The sequence below is a fragment of the Primulina huaijiensis genome, chromosome 11 (genome assembly GCF_012295235.1).
Source record: "Primulina huaijiensis isolate GDHJ02 chromosome 11, ASM1229523v2, whole genome shotgun sequence".
NCBI classification, from domain to species: domain Eukaryota; kingdom Viridiplantae; phylum Streptophyta; class Magnoliopsida; order Lamiales; family Gesneriaceae; genus Primulina; species Primulina huaijiensis.
This window is the reverse complement of record NC_133316.1, coordinates 5,136,042-5,159,073: the sequence shown is the minus strand read 5'-3', so window position 1 is coordinate 5,159,073 and position 23,032 is coordinate 5,136,042. Positions and strand designations below refer to the sequence as shown.

General features: G+C 35.9%; 2 protein-coding genes across 2 annotated transcripts in view; both read left to right on the top strand.

The window, feature by feature from the left end:
* The window catches only part of LOC140987085 (DNA-directed RNA polymerase I subunit 2), a 32,555-nt gene extending 20,274 nt beyond the window's left edge, over nucleotides 1–12,281 (top strand). The window contains exons 21-27 of the mRNA XM_073455473.1: nucleotides 7,679–7,782; nucleotides 7,857–7,932; nucleotides 8,473–8,601; nucleotides 8,682–8,858; nucleotides 9,307–9,519; nucleotides 10,165–10,419; nucleotides 11,523–12,281. Of these exons, the coding sequence (XP_073311574.1) occupies nucleotides 7,679–7,782; nucleotides 7,857–7,932; nucleotides 8,473–8,601; nucleotides 8,682–8,858; nucleotides 9,307–9,519; nucleotides 10,165–10,419; nucleotides 11,523–11,951 (1,383 nt within the window). The 3' untranslated portion in view covers nucleotides 11,952–12,281. The remainder of the gene's footprint in view (nucleotides 1–7,678; nucleotides 7,783–7,856; nucleotides 7,933–8,472; nucleotides 8,602–8,681; nucleotides 8,859–9,306; nucleotides 9,520–10,164; nucleotides 10,420–11,522) is intronic.
* Nucleotides 12,282–13,811: 1,530 nt separating this feature from the next.
* Nucleotides 13,812–21,756, top strand: LOC140988278 (chaperone protein dnaJ GFA2, mitochondrial-like). The gene is made up of 18 exons (XM_073457302.1): nucleotides 13,812–14,195; nucleotides 14,299–14,392; nucleotides 14,491–14,568; nucleotides 15,203–15,285; nucleotides 15,389–15,472; nucleotides 15,557–15,595; nucleotides 16,672–16,779; nucleotides 17,526–17,570; nucleotides 17,653–17,740; nucleotides 18,090–18,154; nucleotides 18,268–18,342; nucleotides 18,944–19,016; nucleotides 19,553–19,644; nucleotides 19,762–19,833; nucleotides 20,060–20,116; nucleotides 20,381–20,429; nucleotides 20,948–21,014; nucleotides 21,345–21,756. Exons 1-18 carry the CDS (start codon nucleotides 14,121–14,123, stop codon nucleotides 21,439–21,441), a joined length of 1,341 nt encoding a protein of 446 aa, XP_073313403.1. The 5' UTR covers nucleotides 13,812–14,120; the 3' UTR covers nucleotides 21,442–21,756.
* The last annotated feature ends 1,276 nt before the right edge of the window (nucleotides 21,757–23,032 follow it).

Below are 23,032 nucleotides of genomic sequence, written 5' to 3'. Positions count from 1 at the left end.
TGTTCACCAAAGTAAAGACGTCAGGGTTTAAGCCATTGATGAACTGCTCAGCGACCGCTTCATCACTTCCTGCTACATGTGGCGCAAATCGGAGCAAGGAAGAAAACTTGGCAACATATTCTTCAATGTTCCACTGCCCTTGTCGTAAGTTTGCAAATTCTGCCCCTTTGTCCTTTCGATACGACACTGGAAAGAAACGTTGATAAAACTCATCTTTAAATACCTTCCAAGTAATATCGATACCTCGATGCTCCAATGCTCTTTTCGTGGTAAGCCACCAACTCTTCGCCACTTCTTGCAACTGATGCCCTATTAATATCACTCTTCTTTCATCTGTATAGGCAAGAGATTCAAACAGCATCTCTATATCGTCTATCCAACTCTCACAATCCACTGCAGTCTCAGTACCCTTCAAGGTCGGAAGATGAAATGACTGAAACCTCTTCAATAAAGTCTCCATCGGTGTTGCAGTAACGTCCATCTGAGTACCTGACGTACTACCCTGTTCTGGCACTTGACCTCCGGCTGGTTGTGGTATTCTTCGAGGAGGCATATCTAATTATCAAACGGATTAGTACACAATCTATACAATCTGTCTCAGCCCTCCTCTGATCATATACCTCTGATCCAGAATCGGTTCTGATTCAGTCTTTGCAATTAGATGCTGAAATCAACTCAGATAACAATACAACAGATAATAGTAAAAGCAATAAATCATGACGTGTGCTAGCATGATATAAGCAAGGAAGACGACTCGATCTACCCCGCTCCCTCTCTTCTATCTCAGTCTATACAGAACCTACTGCTCTGATACCACCTGTTGTGGGGACCCGGGCTCTAACTCAATTCGTTTGGGGATTAGTTGGATCTTTGCTGGAAAAATGTGGGTCAAAATTTTGCTTTTAACATTAAATCAAATGTATAAATGAAGCATGTAACTATTCTTTATTCGATTAAATAAACATAATGTACATACAAGTCTGTTTTAGTACAATCATATACTAGTGTTCAGAAAATCCAGTACACGTCAAGTACAAAACAACTAGTAATCTGCTATGCCCGAAATCACCACAATATCTTGATCTCTCATCTTGCTCGCGACCCTGATCCTGCCCCACCTGTTGTTATGTACACATACAGACACAACAACAGCCGGCAACTCCGGTGAGAACAAATCCCAGTATAAAACATGTATACATGCATGTCATGCAGGTAAATACAACATCATAACATATAAATCAGTAATTATGACACACTAGTGAATACAGATAAAACTCTTCAACTCTTATTCTTTGACTCGACTCATATCTAACTCTTATTCTTCAACATTTAATTACATCAATATATGCTGAAATTCACAACAATTGCATACGGTACCATTTCTTCGATCCGGTTGCGAATAAACGTTCCCAATAATCACAAGAACAATTAATAACAATCAAACTCTGATTTCCCCCAACATCAATATCTCAAATCATACAAGAACATAATAATACTTACATCCCCTTGAAGCTAGTAATGAGAGGAACACGAATCTAGCCTCGGATTCAAATTCGGTTGGCCGGATCTTGCGAAACCATCAATCTAAGCTAGGATGCACTTGTAGGAATTTTCTGAAACTTCTCTCGGTCCTTGCTGCTGAGATGGTGAGGGAATGAAACTAAATACACATTATATATGCATGGCTAGGACAAGTGGCTTATTTTTCATTCTGCACGTCTCGCGCATATGCGCGACCTCAACCGGCGCATATGCGCGAGACCTTCGGTCTCGGCATGTTGGCTGTTCTGCTGCTCGCGCATATGCGCGCACTCTTCTCGCGCATATGCGCGAGACCTACGGTCTCCGCATAATTCAATTCCAGCAACTCGCGCATATGCGCGTTGCTTCTCGCGCATATGCGCGAGGCCTTCGACCTCGGCACATGGAACTCGCGCATATGCGCGCCTCTCTACCGCGCATGTGCGCGATACATACGGGATTTCAACGCCTAACTCATGCATGTCCCATTCTAATCGCGACTTGATCCATCCATAAGCGCTACAAGTCATAATCATTAATCTCATATTATCAACATAAAATTCTCGGTCATTACACTTAATGTAATCACTAATTATCAATTAATAAAATTTTTTCCTATCAAAAAAAATTTACATAGGTATAAATAAGTAAGACGTGACTTTCCTGCATAAACATTGTCATAAAACATGTTCACTTGACATAACATAAACTTGAACATTTTGCGTAGAGTACTGCTCATTGAAATGTGGCACCATAACATAATTCGTTTGATCAAAATAACATCACAGCGCTTGGCTACGAGGATCACCACAGCCCTTGAACTGGATATCCACTACCAATCATAAGATAAGTTGGAAAGGTCCGGCTTCCAAACCCGTGCATGCGTAATTTGGCCACAAGACAACTTACATACCTCAAAATAAATATTTTTACACGTTATATTTATTTAATAACGTCATTTACCTCGTTGGATTGTCCCCAGGACCCACTGCCACCACTTAAAACTTACAGTTCAAAACATCCCATAAACTTGCATCTTACACGTACGACTCCCGAATAAAATAAAACGACTTGCGACTTACCCCCACGACTCGAGGCTCGACTCAATCTTGACCAGCAACCTAACACCCTATCCATAGCCTTAGAATAACCTCTGGAACAGCCCCAATCCATCTCAAAACAAGACAAGCAACTCTAGGCTCTATTTGGCCCTTTTTTGACACGTTCAGGTTCTATACGGCTCCAAACTTTCCACGGCTTGAATTAGCCTTTAACCAAGCCCTAGACCATGACCTTAGACTCTAACAAGCCACTGATATGGTCCTTACCAACTCAGGTCGTACGTGGACGTCGTGGAGCAACCGGCCGTGACATGCCCTTGCGCGTGCTGCCCTTTTTTGTCTCAAGCGACTTTCTTACCTGACCAGCCCATAAACGACCGAGACCAGACCAACCTTAACACCCTAAGCCACGGTCCAGACCAACCTTAACACCCTAAGCCACGGTCCAGACCTCAGCCACGAGCCCTAGTCCAGCCCGAACCTGCCCCAACCAGCGCGCGCTCCTCGCTTCCTATGCGCGACCAGCCCACTTCCAATCTTACGAGGACCGATAAACAACATCTAAATACATCCTAATACATTCCCTTATGCAGCAACAGCAGCCCGGACGATCCACACGAAGCCTACGCATCAAAAGCTCATGGAAACTTGTGCAGAAAATTTCAACATGTGTATAAACGATTTTGATTCAAATCTTTCATGTAAGGAAACGTTTTTCATGTATATTTATCATCAAATAACAGTATATAGCAAGATTGGTGCATAAAATATAAGTTTAGAACATGTCTTTGCGTTTAGACGCTGGAATAAACGAATATCGGCGCAAGGGAACATAGAGGATGGCCGGAGGACGATTGCTAGACGTTTTCCTTGCCAAAAACTTGTGAAAAAACCCCAAAATATTGAAGGTAGATGTGGAGAAGTGGAGTAGGCTATTTGGAGGCCAAAACCCTAGCTTCTCACTTTTTGTGTGTGTTTTAGTGTGTGTTCGCGAGTGTGTGTTTTTTAAAAAAAAAAAACTTTGCAAATTAATTAAATACTAACTAAACAAATTTATTAAGTCTTAAAATAATTTAATAAAATATTAAACATCATGCCCTGGAATAAAATCTCCTATTTATGGAAATTTGATAATATTATGCTTAAAAAATTTTAATTCATCTAATAATTTAAATTTGATTTTAAAATGCTAAAATTCATAAATAATTTAAAATAAATAATTTCTTGGCTTAAAAATGAAAATATAACATTTAAATTTTAGCACCTTCATCTTCTCCGGTCTCCTATCCCCGACCAAGCTTCGAATATTGGCTTGAAAATCTTGAGCTCGAGAAATACAATTAAATCCCAAGAAAATAAACATATAAATATTTAAAATAAATTAAACATGTTGAATGCATCATTCAATCCATTTAATAATTTAAATTAATTAACTTACTAATTATGCATGCGGTTTACGTGTACTGGTTTTGGACACTACAAAACTGTTCCAAGGACCAATTGAAGTTGGCTATGAGTGATATCAAAATTCTGACAATGTTCATTTTTGCTACTTGAGCAAATGTCTCCTGTAGTCAATACCATAAGTCTACGTGTACCTTTTTGCCACAAGCCTAGCCTTGTATCTTTTCAACGAGCCATTTGATTTGTATTTCACTCTGAACGCTCATTTTCATCCAACTGCTTTCTTCCCTGATGGCAGTTCTGTTATTTCCCATGTGGTGTTCTTCTCAAGAGCATGCATTTTTCTCTCATAGCAATTTTCCATTTCTCACTGGATAATGCCTCAGAAATAGTATTAGGAATATGAATTGTATTTAGTTTGACCAGGAAGTTCTTGTGTGATGGTGAGAAATTTTTGAATGGCACAAAAATCGTTATATAATATAATGGATGCTTAGTACAGCCCCTTGTGCCTTTTCTAAAAGCAATTGGCAAATGATTGTTAGTTGCTAATTGACGAGAATCAGAACCAATTTTTGAAACTGTACTTGCCTTGCACGGGAGCTGGATGTCGGTCTATATGTCTGGAGTAAACCTGGTCAAACCTAAATGAGTCACTAACGGCTTTATCATCCTCTGTAGTGGGTGAGATATTTGGCACTGTATCCGGCTGTGATGACTCAATTGGAGAAGACAAAACAGGTTCATGAGATTGGGATGGACAGGATATTGTAGGCAGTATATCAAGTAGAAACTAATCCCTATCCTTATCTTCCATAGAGGACAACCTTCAAACATGACATTGACGTACACAAACATCTTTCTTGTTGAGGATGGTAACACTTATATCCTTTCTGAGTTGAAGAATATCCCATGAAGACGCACTTAATAGCTCTTGGATCTAATTTCTCCTTGTTATGAATGTGAATATGACCAAATGCAGTACATCCAAAAATTTTTAGCAGTGAGATTATTTGTCGTTCTCATATCTTGATAGAATTTGGAAAAGTCTCTATTGGTGTTTTGAACCCCAAAATCCTTGAAGGTAATTGATTGATGAAATATGTGGATGTAAGAAAAGATTTCCCCGATAGTTCTTTGGAACATTTTGATGGAAAAGCTCGAATGGTTGCTAACAAATGATCATTTTTCCTTTCGACAACACCATTTTGTTGTGGAGTGTGAATAAAAGAGGACTCGTGAATGATACCTTCTTTTAAAGTATGGGGACAATATTTGATTGAAATAATCTATGCATTATCGGACTCAAATCTTTTTATTTTCACTCCAAACTGATTTTGGATCATGTCATAAAATTTTGGGATTACACTGCTAACATCAGATTTAGATTTGAGGAGAAAGATCCAAGAGACTCTAGTGCAGTCGTCGATAAATGAAACAAACCTCTATGAGCCAGACACATTTGGGATTGTGGAAGGCCCTCAAATATCACTATGAATTAAGTGGAATGTAATATTTTTTATTTGAATTGGGAATGGTACACATTTATGTTTTGCTAGCTCACAAATCTCACAATGAAAATGCTCATTCCTCAATCCCTTATACAAAGCGGAAACCTAATTTTTAGGATCCCAAACGATGGATGTCCTAGTCTAAAATGATAAAGCCAAATGGCATCTTCATTGGATGATGATAAAAAAGACAAGGACCAGTTAGTAGCAGATGTACCTGATTCCTCCAGATAATATATAGACCATCCTTCTCCTTAGAAAGCCCAATCTTCTTCCCTGACTCCTGGTCCTGAAATATACAGTAGGAAGGGTAAAAAGCACTTTGCAGTTAAGATCACAGATGAGTTTCTGTATGGATATTGGTAAACAATTTAGGAACATGAAGCACATTCTTTAGGGTGAGGGATGGAGAAACAGTAATATCTCCCATACCAGCTACTGTGGTAAGAGAACCATCTGCAACTGGTATTTTTATATTACTTGGACGGGGAGTATAAGTGCTGAATTTTAAAGAGGAATGAGTCATGTGATCAGTTGCTCCTGAATCAACAATCCACAGATCCTTGATACAATTATCTAAGACATCAAACACTTGAGAAACATAAAACTTACCTGAGAGTGCAATGAAACATTCTCCAGTGTGTTTTTTCAAGAATTCCAGAAGTTCCCTTTACTTCTCCATTCGTCTCTGTTGATTTCTTTTGCACTCGCCTCCGTTTCCTTATCGGGTTGGTTCCACTTTGTTGTAGCATTAGCTTGATTTTTTGGGCTGCCTCCTCGTTGATTTGGTCTGCCATGTAGCTTCCAACTAATGTCCTGTTTTCCTACAGTAAGTACGCCAGAGAGTATTTTACTTTCTTGAAACCTCGACAAATATGCCTTTCCAATGTCCTTGGATGGTTGTTCGCAGATCCTTCCATGGTCTGGGGTTCAAGCATGACTCCTCTGCGACTTTCCTCATCTTGAATCAGAGAGAGAACTTCATTCAGAGATGGTAATTCCTGCTTACTGAGAATCTGTTCTCGGACTTGATCATAATCTGCATTGAGTCCTGCGAGAAAGTCATATACTTGATCTTTCTCTATGAACTTTTTCAGGACCGATGCATCGTCTGGGAATTTGGTTTCAATGCAACTGTAGTGGTCTAGTTCCTGCCACAAGTTTTGCAAAAGATTTGCATGTTCAGTCAATGTTTTCCTCCCCTGTTTAGTGCCACCCACCTTGACTTTAATCTCATAGACCTGTGCAGTGTGCTGCATCACATGCTTTGGAATAGCTTTGTCGAACCGCTTCCCAAATCTCCTTTGCTGTAGACAGAAACATGAAGATGTCGCTGATTTTAGGATTCATGGAATTCCAAAGCCACGCTATGATCATGGAATCTGTTTCATTCCATAGACCAAAGCTTGGGTCTCCTTTCTTCGGTCTTGTACCAGTGATCGGGCTCAATTTTACTTTACCCCTTATTTCTTACAAATTGAGACCATTCGTGGTAGTTCTTCCCGTTCATCATGTATGCAGCCTGTATAGACTAGAGATCTCCAGAAATTTGTTGGGTAGTTATTTCTTCAGATTTTCCCGACGTTTCGGTGGATGTAGCTTCCGACATATTTGATCGGGACTGGAAAGGAAAAAAATAGAGGATAGAGACAAAAACACAAGAGGAGACCGAGAGGGGAATAAATAGTTCGATCTTTAAAGGAATTTTTGCGAAATAATTTTTTTATACATTTGAGTGAGGCCAACACCTCTATTTATACAAAACTGAACACTAATCTCTAGCCTCCACCACGGTAAAAGGAAAATAAATCTCCTATACAATTGACGAGACTAATTACCACTAATTATAACATAATTCTAGGAAGCCAATAATATACATTCCTAATTTATTACATTTAAAATTTTATCCTTATTTTCCAACACATATCAATAGCTTTAATAGTGGCCTCAATTTTTCTATCTCCTTTGCTTATTTGATTTAATTTACATTTATGAGGTATATACTTTTCAGTACATTGAAGTTCGCATAAGATTATTGAATTATGCAGACTATATGTAATTTGTTGAAGTAGGTGTCATCTTGTAGAGACCACTTCCGTACATTAAATGAGGATTTATGTTTTATCTATCCACTTGCTAAGTTTGTTGCCTTACTCCTAATTCTGAAAGTTTTGTTTGCAGACACCACAGACCCCTATTGTTCGCACTAAGGCTTATGAAAAGTACAGTATTGATGACTACCCGTTGGGAACCAATGCTATTGTGGCGGTGTTAGCGTATTCAGGGTAATGGTTTAACTCATAACACATCTTAATTATCTTTCAGAGCTTGGTTCATGTTTTTTCTTCTAATTATGCAGATATGATATGGAGGATGCCATGGTTTTGAACAAATCATCCGTTGATCGTGGCTTGTGTCATGGATACATATACCAGGTTTGATATGCAGATTGGCCTTTCTTTTCATGTTTACTACTTAGAGAAGCTTCTTAGTGGATTACGTGGGTAGTTTCATCTGAACAATGACAATCTATAATTTATTTTCACATTTGTCATGATTAATCTTCATAAACTATACTTAATAAATGTTTGTTAATTTTTTCTCTTTTATCATTTCTCCCATTCCTTCTCTTTTGGTGCTGCTCAATAGTTTGTATTCTGTCTTTTTTTGTGAATTATCAAGATGATACTGTTGTGGAACTCATAAAAAAAATGATTTGATTTAAACTATAAGATGAATTCACTTTTACTTGGAAGATATCGAGAATGCCTAAACTTCTGTTTTATTTCAACTCTGCCAAATAAGAGGGACATTTGTTTGTCTCTAACAAAAAACTAGTTAAAATTAGCTATTGATGAATTGCAAAATGTCTTTTCATGTTTATATGTTGTTTTTTCCTTTTCTTTACCATTAATTGAATAGCATGTATATTTGTTTACATGCTCATTATAGACACTGTTGCCCTCACTCTGCAGACGGAAACAATCGACTTGACTGAACAGAGCATCATGTCAGATCGCTCTCAAAAATCATTTGGGAGAAGCAATCTGGACAAATCAAGCCATAATTCGATTGATTTTGATGGTCTCCCTTTTGTTGGGCAGGTAGATTTTATTGTCCCTTTTACTATGTTTACTTTTTAATTAAAATGATGTTAACCTAGTTTTTGGTTACCTTATTTCAGAGGCTATACCCCAGTGATTCATATTTTGGCATCCGCAATGAGATTACAAATCAAGTTACAACAAAACAGTTAAAATTTTCAGAGCCTGTCATCGTTGATTATGTTGCGGTTGATGGCAGAAACAAAACTGATGTTAAAACCCACACAGATGATAAAAGCAGAGTGCGTATGCAAAAGGTGAGTTGTCAAATTATTTTAATTTTTATGGGTGACAACTCAAGTCATTATGATATCTTTTTAGCTTATTAATTTGGTGATCCTTGGTCATCTTTCGCCCAAGAGGCAAAATTATATGTGCCTTTTTCTCCTACCTGAATTCTGTCATTCCTATCAGGATTCTATCACGTCTTTTGTGAAAAAATTCTTTTCGATTTACAAATGAAATTTCAGTGCTAACCTTATTGGTTTTTTTTTTTATCTCAAAGCTTCGTAATGTGTGGCTATTTGTGGTTTTCCCCCATTGCAGTCAGTTCATTTTATGAAAAGATGGAATTTTTTTCTGTAAAAAATTGCTTGCTAAAAAGAACACAATTGCATGCTTTATCGTTTTAATGACTAGTTTTAGGTAAGATGCCTGATTTATATAATTATCACTTCAATTATTTTGTTCCAATTCTGTATACAGGCAAACATACGATTTCGACAAATTAGAAATCCAATTATTGGTGATAAGTTTAGCAGCAGACACGGGCAAAAGGGTGTTTGCTCTCAGCTATGGCCAGATATAGATATGCCATTTTCAGGAGTTACGGGGATGCGACCAGATCTTATCATTAATCCTCATGCATTCCCTTCTAGGATGACTATTGGAATGCTTTTAGAATCAATTGCTGCTAAGGTATTACCAGTTATCATAATTGTTTCTGTAGCTTAAATTGTCACCAACTCACGGCAGAGGATCAGGAATTAATTCCCACGAAATTGAGAAAAAGAATTTTACATACAAACTTCATGTTTAAGATGTGTCTTACACCAGGGAGTGCGTTGGTGGCTATAAATTTAATTGCTTCACATTTCTAACATTTTAAACTTCCAAATGACGTGGGCATTCACTAGAAATACTAAATCTTTCTAGTCAAATCTGAAAATACTAATGCTCTTTAGCTCATTGTGGTATGGTCAAAAGGCTGTTATTCGTTGCTATTATCTTGGTAGTTGGCTAGTTGTATCACTTAACCTGGACGATGTTAAATACTTTGTTGCTAATTCATTGGGACTCCATTCACGTACATTTAATGTTGTGATGCTTAGGAAGTGACGGAAGACTGTCTATTGTGTTCTTCAGTATTGTTTTATTCTGAGTAGCTTCATATGTTGTTTCTTTTTATGAAATGGCAGTCCAATTTTATCAGTATACCAATATGATGTTGGATAAGGGCTTGGGAATTGGAGTAATTATCTATAATAAATTGTTCGAATGTGAAGGAGTCGAGGACTCTGAAATACTGTTTGTTATTTGTATGAATCTGATGTGCAACTGCAGGGTGGAGCCTTGCATGGAAATTTTATTGACGCGTCACCATTTTCAAGTTCAATGAAGAAAAATGCTGCTGGGTCGGAATCAGAATCTAGTTCACTTGTTGATGAATTAGGTTCTATGTTGATTGCTCGTGGATTCAATTACCATGGTGTAGAGGTGTTGTACAGTGGAGTCTATGGGACAGAGCTGACATGCGAAATATTTATTGGGCCTGTATACTATCAGCGTCTAAGGCATATGGTTTCAGATAAGTTTCAGGTGCTCAAATTCTTCTCAAAATCACAGTAACTTCATATCTTCTTGCCCATGAGCTCGAACTGTTTTTGCAGTTAGTTATCATGTAACGTTCATTAGGTGCTACCTAGAGATTTCCTTCTGATGCATTTCTTCTTCCAAGAATACTTCCGATATATGTGTCTTTATTACGATTTTCTACTTGAGTTATGGTTTAACTTGTCATTTTGGTAAGCAGCTGCTTTAGCTTGCGATCTCCCTTCCAGATGCATGGACCCAAGTCCTGCTGCCATTTTTTTCAGACAAAAGTGCCATTCACCGAATGAAGCTTTTTTTTGTAATATGTAGACTAGAAAGTGACAATTTATTGTATCTGGGTCAATTTTCACTTTGATGCATGATGGCTGGCAAAAGGAATTTTTATTCATGAATAAATCAATAACTGGCATTATTTTATTTCCCCACCTTTTATGAAAGACTATAGGAACGATTTTACATACTTTAGGGGTATGACCTGAAGACATGTTTAATTGCAAGGGTGTTTAGCTGCAAGTGTGCATTTCAGAAGTCAGCTAGAAATCTAATGCAACGGAAACTATACATAATGATACTGAAATTGTTCTTCTTTGTTAAGAACTTTCATATGCCATTTACCATTTGAGGATGTCATAAAAATGGTTGGTTTAAACGAATGAAGATTTTTATTTCTTGGCTGAGAATAAAACTTCAAGTGAAATTTAAAGTGGAATCAAATTTCAATTGCCTGATTGAAGTTTTTCGATTGGTAATCACCTAAACATCGTGATCCTTTACAGAAATTGTCTCCTTTGTTAATAACTTTCATATACGACTTACCATTTGAGGATGGCATAAGAACGGTTAGATTAGGTTTAAGGAAGATCTTCATTACATGGCGATGTCAGTGGTAAAAACCGTCTTTCTCTTCTCTTAACACTTATAGCTACTTTGTCTTTGTTGTGATTTTATGATTATCCATCCACCATTTTGAGTATCGGCAAGAAGACCAAGGCTCTGCGTTATCCTGATTATTCTCAGATTTGATCTCAGTTGCGTGATTGCCAACTGTCTATGTTACCACATATAACCCATATCATGTCTTCTTACAGGTCCGTTCCACAGGAAAGGTGGATCAAGTGACCAGACAACCTATTAAAGGCAGGAAAAAAGGCGGTGGTATCCGCTTCGGAGAAATGGAGCGAGACTCCCTTCTAGCTCATGGTGCAGCATATCTGTTACACGATAGGCTTCACACGAGTTCTGATTATCACATTGCGGACGTGTGCTCCATCTGTGGTAGCATCTTGACGTCGTCTGTCATCCAGTCGCATAAAAGAGCAGTGCAGGAGATGATTAATAGAAACGCAAAAGGCCTTCCACCTGGTAGAACCCCCAAAAAGGTTCTCTGTGTTGCTTGCCAAACGAATAAAGGAATGGAGACTGTTGCTTTGCCGTATGTCTTCAAATATTTAGCTGCGGAATTGGCAGCCATGAACATAAAAATGACTCTCCAGCTGACTAATGAAGCCGGCGCTTGAGCTTCTTGCACACGAGGCATGTTGAAGATGGCAAAGTGTATGAATAGAGTGGCACGACTTCCGAGGTTTTTTTTTCCTCTCAATGTTCTGTATTTATCTTTGGCAGTTGATGCTATTTAAGTTTAGCTTCATCTTTCCCATTTTTTGGGGGGCTTGTGGGCATTCGCTAACGAATGTTTAATATCTAAACATTTTTGTAACATTAACCAGTTCTGTAAGGAAGGGAATATAAAAGAATATAAACTTAATAAAACGATAGTAATATTATTATTCTTTCTTGAGCTGATTTGGGGCCATAATTGAGGATACTTGGCACTTCTCTTGACCATATTGACATTCTAGAGGCATATAGTAGGTAGCACTAGCAGGGCTCTTTCATTCATTGGAGTACCTAGTATTCCTGATTTTTTTGCAGTGATTTGATCCTTCCCTCGAGGAGAATAGAGACCTTTTAAAAACTCACGCATGAGTTGAATCGACTTCCACCAGTGTCATACATGAACTAGACTCATTCAACGATCCGATCACGTGTTCTCGAGTTTGAGTTTGAGTTTTGATAGATTGCCAGAATCACTAGCTTGAACTTGGCTTGCATGCATGCTATTTTGCTCTGAGCATGCAAAGTATCGAAGAAACATTCATTTGATGTTTTTGGGGGAAAAAAAACGTAAATCTTTTCAGAAAATGGTTGCGATCGGTCTTAGTATTTTCTGTCCATCATCAGGTAGACCAGTACATTATATCCATCCAAAAGCATAATATTTGATGTGTTTTACAAGCAAACTGTAACATCATGCTCTTTAGCATATTCCACAGACACAAAACTCTTAGCTATGTAATGTATTTAATTTCGAAGTCTCGTAAAAATATTTTTAAAAAAATTATTTACTGGAAAATGTGATTATGTTGATTGTCGCGTGATATAAAAATATCGAGGTAACGATACAACTTAAACAATATTTAAGTTTTCAATGACAGGAGTATTTTGAAAATATTAGAACATATTGTAAATAAAAAAAATTTAAGTTAAAAATAATTATTATGTCAAATAATTAAAAAATGAAATTAATACATTTTGGACATATTGTTCCAATATTTGGTTTTATGTCTTGAAAATGGAAAAGGATGGATTGAAAAAAACCATGTATTGCCTACACTTCTCAATGTTGAACCAAGGAGAAAGGGTAAGGAAATCCTTTATATGTATTACTGCACCTGCACATGGTCTTTTTAATAAGAGTAGGTCTTTCATAAGATGGTATCACGGATCATTATTCGTGAGACATATCACTCATGTCCATATTTATATATAAAAAATTAATATATTTGACATAAGAAGTATTATTTTTTTATTGGATGACTCATATAGAATATCTGTTTCACAAAATTGATCCATGAGACCATCTCACATGAATTTTTGTGTTTTAATAATTAATAATAATTTGATTTATATGTACATAAATATAATATCGTAAAAAGCAACAAAAAATCATATTATGATTTGAAATGAAGAAGAGAAATATCATAATTTTAAAAATTAAAGAGATATATGAATGAAGTTATGATACAATATTTTTGTCTTTAAAGATTGTTAATAAGACAATAAAAGATAATATGAATTGACAAGTCATTTTTAAATTTAAAAATCTTAAATTTTGTGATATTATATTTTAAGACTATAATTTTCGTACTAAAATATATCACATCTAACTCTAAGTCTTAATTACGTTGTTATTAGGATAAAACATCTTTATTTTGTCAATTCCTATCTCAAATTCTGCTAATGATTCGTATTGAGCACCATTATATTATTATTTTCCTATCTCAAATTCTGTTAATGATTCGTATTATGCACCATTATATTATTATTTTAACATAAATATATTGATTTATCATTCTTATATTATCCATCGTTGTCTTCTCTTCCGCGATCCAATATGTTCAAAGCAATACAAATTTATTAAACCACATTACTCTGAAGCCGAAACTATTAAAACTCGGTTTCACAAAACCAAACCAACCGGACCGGTTCGGTTCTTTGATCATTTTCGGCATCTCCACTCCCCACTAGAACCTTCCATGAGCCGTGGGTTCCTTCTTCTCCAAATTGAATAACAATCAGGGTTTCTCTAGGGCTTTAATTATCTCGCGGTGTACAGATACCAACTCATGGTTCGGTGCCACGGCTTCCGGCTCGCGCGCCGCTCCTTCCATTCATTGCTCCTTCGCAATTCCTCTCCCTCTGTATGCATCATTCTCATGTTGTCTTTATGAATAATGTTACGTTTTGCTGTACATGTGTTGTTTTTTTAAAATGGTTATTTATTTTTCTTTGATTGGTTTGCAGTTGTATGAATCTTCATTGAAAGGGGACTGCAGGAGCTTCAGCTCGGCATTGTGCGATCGGTCGAGGGCCCTTTTTAATTCCAATTTTAGAAATGGTACTTGAAATTATGTCCGAGGTTCCATTTTCTTACTCATTATAATTTTCTGGCTTGAGTCATGTGTTTCTGATGCTTTTTTTGTTAATGCAATGCAGAGAATGATGAAAAGCATTGGCTGAGATTAGGATTATTGAATTATAATCTGGGAGCAGCGCGGTCAATTCATGCCACTGGTATCGTTCACATGTTATTTTGTCAATCTTGTGTGTTTTTCTTTGCTTTGGAGGTTACTTGTAATTTGTTTGTTTGGAATGAGATATTATTCATGATGAAAAATATAAATGAGATACTGTAATTTATTTTAGTTTGTTACAAGAAGCTACATGTTATTGTTAGACTAATATCAAATTGTTAAAGAAAAATTATTAAATATCTATGTTAGCTATTTGTATCAACTAAAATTTTTAATTGACTAGATAATGCACTAGCAGCATTAATTGATTGTTCCTTAATGACTCGACCTTAGTTTCTAGGTCTTTTTTATATTTCCTTCAAACCATGAACTATGAAGAGCATGCTGCATGCCTACTAAGTGCGCCGGTTAGCGGAAGCTATGCGACCATAATGGGATATATTGATTAACTATAAAAAGTCTACTTATTTCTTTATCACATGAATTTAATCCTGAAAAATAAAAACTCTCAATGAACCTTTAAGTTGCTCAATCTGCAATTAGCCTTTGTCAATATCCTGTTCATGTTGGTTCTAATTTATGTTTGGGAGTCCATATCAATTTTCAACTGTAAGGTTGACCGATTGAATTATTCTATGATCTCCTTTTTTTCTCCGTCTGCCTTTTCTTAATAGCGCAATTGTCAAGAGATTTTTACGATGTACTCAGCGTCAGTAAAAATGCCACGGCATCTGAAATCAAGAAAGCTTACTATGGGGTATATTCGTGTTTCTTCACTTTTTTTCTTCTGAGCTTCCCTCCTATTTTTTCTCTCTTCTTTTTACTCCCACACACTCTTAGCTATTTCCTCGATTTTGCAGCTTGCAAAAAAGTTACATCCAGATACAAATAAAAATGACCCTGAAGCTGAAAAGAAATTTCAAGAAGTTCAAAAGGCTTATGAGGTACACTTTGAAAGCATTGGCATTTTCGGCATAAGCTCCTAGATTTGCGTATTTTATCGAACTTTCCATCCAAAATTTTGGCAGGTGTTGAAAGATGAAGAAAAGCGCCAGCAATATGATCAGGTCTCAAATATATATTTCTCTGCAAGTAATGTGTTTCTTTAAATTTGCAAGTCTTATGTTTAACTTTATAAGTCTGCAGCCATGGCTCCATTTACGGCAACTTTCATAATATTCTTTCCTATGCTATGTAGTAAATGATTTGAGATGCTGTAGTTTTCTTCCTTCTCAGTGTAGGATCTAATTTTAGAGGTCTATTTTCTTGTATGGCATTCTCAAATTAATTAAGGTTGTCGTTTAATTGAACTCCTCAGACAAAATTGAATTTTAGAATTTGTTTTTGATTTAGAGAGGAAAAGAAAAAATTAGATGAAGTGAAGTTTAAAAGGTGAAATCATAGAAGTGCAAATCTGCATATGGTAAATATGAAAGATGTAAACAGCTACTAAATGTTTTTAATGTATTCCTAATTTAAAGGAGGGATATGCTGATATAGTTTGAATTATATAGAAAAAACTAATAAAATATGGCTTTATTTATTGTCTCAATTTTTTTCCTTATTTCTTATTGTTGTTTCCAACTGTTTTTTATGACTTGTTGACTCTGTATTTATTATTGTCTCGTAAAAGTAGTGTAGCTAACATAATAGTCATTATATGTACTACGCATGCGTTACAAGTGACTTTTCCTGGCATATTTCGGAGTGCTGAATATTTGATGGATATATCTATATATGAAAACTTTTGCCGTAAGTCTTCCCCCACTTTTCTTTCTCTACATAAATTTTCCAAGCAAAATTCAAAATTAAAATAGCTTGTGCAATGTACAAGTCCTTAATTTAAAGAAATTTTGTGTTCCATCTATTTTTGTTACAATCGAATCCATCTTATTTAAAACATGTACAAATAGAATCCTAATGCCTGCACAGACTTTAAGTGTGCAACTTTGCTGAGAGTTGTACCTGAACTCTACGTTTTACATAGTGTTGCATGTGATGACAAAAATCTACTATACCTGCGATGTAAATTAATTACTTGTGTGCATGGAGGAAGACTTCATTCTCCATTTTTTAGTTGCATTTAAAATTTCGATATTTCGTGTTTGAGTGTTTTAATCTGAAAAAAATGCCCATTAAACAGCTTGGTCATGAAGCTTTTGAACAAGCCGGTAAAGGTGGAGATCCTGGATTTAATCCATTTGGAGGAGCTGGTTTTAATCCTTTTCAGGACATCTTTAAAAATGCAGATGTAAGTTTATAACCTTAAATTATCTTTCTGCTGTTCATGAATAGCTATCATTGCTTTCTAAAATGTCTTGGACTCCTAATTCAACCGCACTGCTAAAGGTATGATGAGAGTTGTAATTGATCAGGGTATTGGGATGAGTTAGGGAGTGAAGCTGCTGTAATGGCGATACACTGCTGCAGTCTTATAATAGACTTACTAGAATGGTGGTATCCAGAAATTGCAAGAAGATACAATGGCTAAGACATATAGAAGTAGAATTTAGTTATTCTGCTACAAACTAGCTTTTCTTGGTGAGAGTTTTTGTGGAGTAACGAACTTTGTATATGGGGGTGCATTGTTGACCATCACCTCCCTTTTTTCTTCGGAAGCCTGATATATAATATTGCATGTGTGGAACTCACCAATCAGTAGATTTTAAATGCTCCCTCACTTGGGCTGAAAAGTGTTTTGCGGTGATAGAACATAAATTCACAATTAGCTTCTTTGATGTTTTGAAAGTATGGTCTAATCAAATTAGAGTTACTGAACTCAGTGATGCTTATGATGAAAGAAGATGTATAAGTTATCCATGGACGTAGGTTCAAGTTTCAACTGGTAACCATCGACTTCAAGACTGTGGACCTTAACATGTTATCACTGTTGCATATCCTAATCTTGACTTTTTTGCCTCAGTTTTCTTTATGGTTTCTTCTCGTGTTTGAAAGATCTAATCTGTGTGTTGTTTTGTTATGATCTATTGCAATCAGATTTTCAACATCTTCAATAGGAACATGGGTGGTGAGGACGTCAAGGTTAAAACTTTTTGTCTACCCATCGATGGCAAATTTAGTGTTTATTGTTAATATGTTCTCTTAATACGAGACGCTGGTGCAGGTTTCTGTTGAACTATCATTTATGGAAGCTGTTCAGGGATGTACCAGAACTCTATCAATCCTTACTGATATGGCTTGCGAAACTTGTGGTATTGGCTTATATCTTTCCTACGACAACTTCAGAATCCATGTTGCTCCGTTCTGGATTCTATGGCTTTGTGCATTTCCTTTAAATCATAACTTTTTTAAGTTGATTTTGAGTTACATGACAAGAAGGTCGAGGTTCAATTGAATTATTCTTTCACTATGTTTTCTCATGCATCAATTTTCAACTATGTTTTCCTTCTGGATTCTTTGGCTTTATGCATTTTCTTTGAATCCTAACTTTGTTAAGTTGATTTTGAGTTACTTGATAAGAAGGCCAAGGTTCAATTGTCTTGTTATTTCGCTATGTTTTGTCATGACTCAGCTTTCAATAATTCTTCTTTTGTGCGTTAGGTGGAACTGGTGTCCCTCCTGGGACCCGGCCTGAAACTTGTAAGCGTTGTAGAGGCTCTGGCATGGTGGGTACCTTTGGCCTCACTACCTTGTGAATTCCTGAACGCATTACCATTTAAGTTTTTTCCCTATGAAAATTGACTGATATTCATATTAATATTTTTGTTTGCCAACCCAGATTGTATCACAAAACGGTCCTTTCACACTTCAATCTACTTGTCCAAGTTGCGGAGGAGCTGGGAAAATTGCATCAGTATGGCCTCTTGTTCTATGATTGTTATTTTTTTACACACCCACCGAATATTTTGTGGTTTTTTCTTGTGCTTTGATGTACTGTGCCCTCATGAGGATCTATCATTTATCTGGGTGGTTTAAAAAATGGCTTCAGAGGATAGGGATGATCGTGATTTTACTAGAGTTATTGTATACCCTAGGTTTGTCTGTTACATTCATGGAATTGGATAAAGGATAATGTTTTCTCATACTGGCATATGATCCCCGGGTTATAGGATTAATAAATTGAACTGTTTAACATTGTCTAGATCATGGTATTAAGTCAGTTTTTTATGTTAACAACCGTTGTGACTTGTGATGCCTAATGTCGGAAGATATTGACCATATCATTTTGCTTTTTGTTTAAACTTAAATCGAGTCTAAATTAATTCTTGATTCTATTAAGAGATATCTGATTATAATTTATAACTCTTGAAAGTTGTTTGTGGCTTGGAGTTATGCATATGCGGCCATGACTAATCTGCAATTATGATAGATTTTTTATTACTGTTGGTTAAATCGAGAGAATGAAAATAAACTATATAGAATAATTATATCTTCTGACTTTAAATTTGAATCAGAGCTTCTGCAAGTCCTGCAAGGGTAAGCGAGTATTGAGAGGGCCAAAAACAGTTACATTGAATGTCATGGCAGGTGAGTTTATCAGAAAATTCAGTCATTATTTGTGTTTTAATTTGTATTTTAACCAGCAGTGTCGTTTCTGGTCATCAGTTTCCTTCTGTTTTGGAAATTTGATGTACATAATTTTCATCAAACTCAGTGTTAAAGGAGTTTTAAAAGATGCACCTTGATATTGCCTGCTAAATCAGTTAATGTAGTCTAACCTACTGCTGTTTGGATGGAAATATCAGTTTAGTTTCATTGGTAGTTAACCAAATTCAGTCCTCTCTTTGAAGTGTAAAATAAAAAGCTTGTGAAATTTTCCATTATGTTTGAATCTTTCTTCATGGTGGAATTGATTTCCGGTTGTGGGCTTGTGGCTGACCTTCAATAGTCGTTTGGAACTCGGCTTTTTGCTTGTTGGTCTAGATTAAAAATTGAACTGTAACAATTTACGAAATGTGAGTTGAGAGCTATATGGTTCTTCATTCCTTTGTATTTATTTGTGTGTACGATAAAGTCCTAGCCATAAAAAAAAATTCATTTGATTCTACATCGGTGATTTGCAGGGGTGGACAACAACGAAACTATTAAGGTTCCCAGAAGTGGTGGAGCGGATCCTGATGGGAATCAACCTGGTGATCTTTATGTTATGATCAAGGTCCTTGTTTAGATATGTTACTGGATTTTTTGTTTTTGTTTCTCTGCATAAGGTAGCTCGAATGTGGTTGGAAACATACACACTGAACTCTGAAGCCTGGATGGATGCATTTTACAGGTCAGAGAAGATCCAGTGTTCCGCAGAGAAGGGGCTGATATCCATGTTGATGCTGTTTTGAGCATCACTCAGGTAATACTAATCAAGCACTCTTTTCTTACATTTTGCTAGTAGAACAAGAAAATTGTTCCATAAGTTGTTTGATTTTCATTTATCTTAAATTTGTATTAATAGCAAATTCTTTGCATTAAGACGTACTGTGCTATATGTTTTTATTTTCTCAGGCTTGATGACCTGTTGGTTTTTGGAAAATAGTTCTTCTTTATCTCGGTTAGCTAATGAACAGTTCTATTTGCAGGCAATACTTGGAGGAACCATCCAGGTGCCCACCCTGACTGGGGATGTTGTCCTTAAGGTCTGTCTGAGGTTTCTTTAGTGATCTATTTCTTGTTATAGTGGTGTCTCTTCTATCCTCATTTTTGACTTCCTCCTTCAGATGAGATTTTGGATCTACTTTTCAGTTTTCTGTCTTCTGTTTTGGGTTATATTTGGAGAGGGTTTTGGTAATGGGTTTAGTCCCAAATGCTTTTTTGGTGTAGGATGCTTTACTCTTACTTCATTTTCTATTGCATTACCCTTTTCTTGGGTTTCTGAGTCTGGTTCTACTTCTGGTTTGTAGGTTCGTCCTGGCACTCAACCTGGCCAAAAGGTTGTCTTGAGGAAAAAAGGTAGAAATTTTCCTGGGAATATATATTTGTGTTTTCTAAAGGAAAAGACCAGCCAAATGATGGAGGGTTCAGACCAACCCAACATGTATATACAGCTGGCACTCCTAGTTATTGGCTTTTGCTAAGATAGTGCATAGATAATTGTTTGAACCCCATTAGAATTTAGACGTAGCTATTTGTTGCCCTTAAGAGTTAAGTGCCATTTAATTCTATGAGGAATTTATCTTGCTTATACATTTACTTCTACCCGACTTTATGGTGATATGGCTAAAATAAAAAAATCAATAAATTGTACTTGTCTTACCTTTTTCTTCCTTATTTCTGCTATTTGATTCGTGAGATATGATGATGAAAGCTATATAATATAAGGATATTGCTCTCTAATCATTTGTAGAACTTTGAACCAAACATTAGATAAAACAACGATGTTTAATCATTTAATATCTTATACTTTGCACCAAATGGTTGCATACGATGTATCCATCTAGGACTAAATATTCGTAATGTTGTGTATTTAGGTATTAAAGTCAGAAACTCCTTTTCATTTGGAGATCAGTATGTTCATTTCACCGTCAGCATTCCAACGTAAGTACCTTGGCAGTAGTAGGTGTAGCTCTTCTCTCGTTTTCTTGTGTGAAACTGTCCATTTCCAATTTCATTTGTTTCATTCTCTAATCTACAAGTTCATTTTCTATGCAACTATTTTATTTGAAGTAAAAATGAGTCATTACTAAATGCCAGATGACAACCAGTATATTTGAGGGCAAAGACAGAACTTCATATAAAAATTTCATATTCCACTAGCATCTAAAAATTCGCATTAAATAATACTACGAATAAGGTTTGTACTTTTACTTTCCTCAAGAGAATGCCATCTATTTCGACTAATTTGTTCTTCTATTACCTTCTTGTTAGCAACTTGACCCAGAGGCAGCGCCAATTAATCGAGGAGTTTGTTAAAGAAGAGCAAGGGGAAACTGATAAAGAGGCTGCTGCAGGTGCATCAGGTTGATCCCTACGGCAGCGCCAGGTTTTTGGAATCTTAAGGTAATGAAAATTATGACCCTTAAAATTCTCTGGAGCTGAAATGATTTGGCTGAGCAATTTTGAGTTAGAAAGTAATTAAATTATTTGTACCTTCCGTTTGCTGAGAAGGGCATGTAAACGTCATAATAGATATATATAGCATTTCACTGAAGATCATGTTTGGATCAAACATTATTGTACATAAGAACATAAAGTTTATAAAGTCGATTCATCCGCTATATATTTTTTAATTCCAGATAGTTTCTCAGTTATAAATAAATGCAATTTTACGTTTGGAGCATGCCTCTGTGTGCCTGTACTCATTTATTGATCTATTTGATATTTTTTCTTATTTGTTAAATACGGTTAATTAGATGCTATCGTGCATCCAATATGCCTGGTTTGGTGTGGTGTGATACACCCACGATGAGATCGAAAAATGATTGCCGATGTCATGGGATAGTACAGACAAGAAACGGCTCCTGACGTACTTATAGGAAAAAGAACATGAATGAATCGATATCACATATGAGAGAGATTCCAAAATTATGCATGTATGAGAGTGCGCATTTGAGGACTTCTTAAAACAGTCGACAGATACTACTCATATAAACAATGAATATTTTTTTTTCCGGAAGTTTATAATTAGAAACTTTAAAGTTAAGTCTGTTTGACTTGAGACAATTGTGAGATAAGTGCTTTTTTGTGAAGTTTATTAGGAAACGTACGAGTGAGAACATAATCATGTTAGAAAAATATGTGTTAGTATAATGAGGACAATCATAAATATCGTGGCATCAGCTTTTATGATCTAGCCTTCCTATGTGTGTAAAATTATACATAGGAATTTATATATTAATTTATTTTCAATTTCTTCAAAATAAAAGTTATGATATCAAAACTAGGTGTAATTTTCCAGGAAAATAATATTATGCGACTGGGATGTAAAGACAACTAGAGAAGTGGGATTCCTATCTATAGAATTTTGGTCGGTTCGCACCTTCCCAATCAATAATATTCGCTCTCAGTTTTTGGGTTCAATTTAGTTATGTTACTTTCTAGTATGGCAGAAATTATCTTCAATTTCTTGAAATTTAAGCATAAAAAATTCATAATTGCGATGAATGAACAATCCAATATTTGACTCAAACTTTATAATAAAAGTTAAAAGAATACTACATCAACCTTATCTTTAATTTATCATCATATTTTTCGTCCTCTCACTGTACGAATCCAACTTTGTGTTGTATGCATGTTTAAACATAATACCAAATGTTTAACTCAGATCTGGTATGAACATGAACCAGATAAAAACGAACTCATCGAGCACTTTTACAAAAAAATTCAATTAAAATATGAGAATTTATAGATGTATGCTTATCTTTATAGCATTTAAATCACTTACCTTGACCTTAAATTTCGATGTGAGACAATCCAATTATTACGTCTACTCAAGGTCTAACTAACTAGTCGAGCTCGATTTCGACATGAACGAACCAACCTCGAGATCGAGATCGCGAGCTTACGAGCCTAAGATTCTTAAGCTTGATAAAATTATGGAGCTTGAAATTGAGATG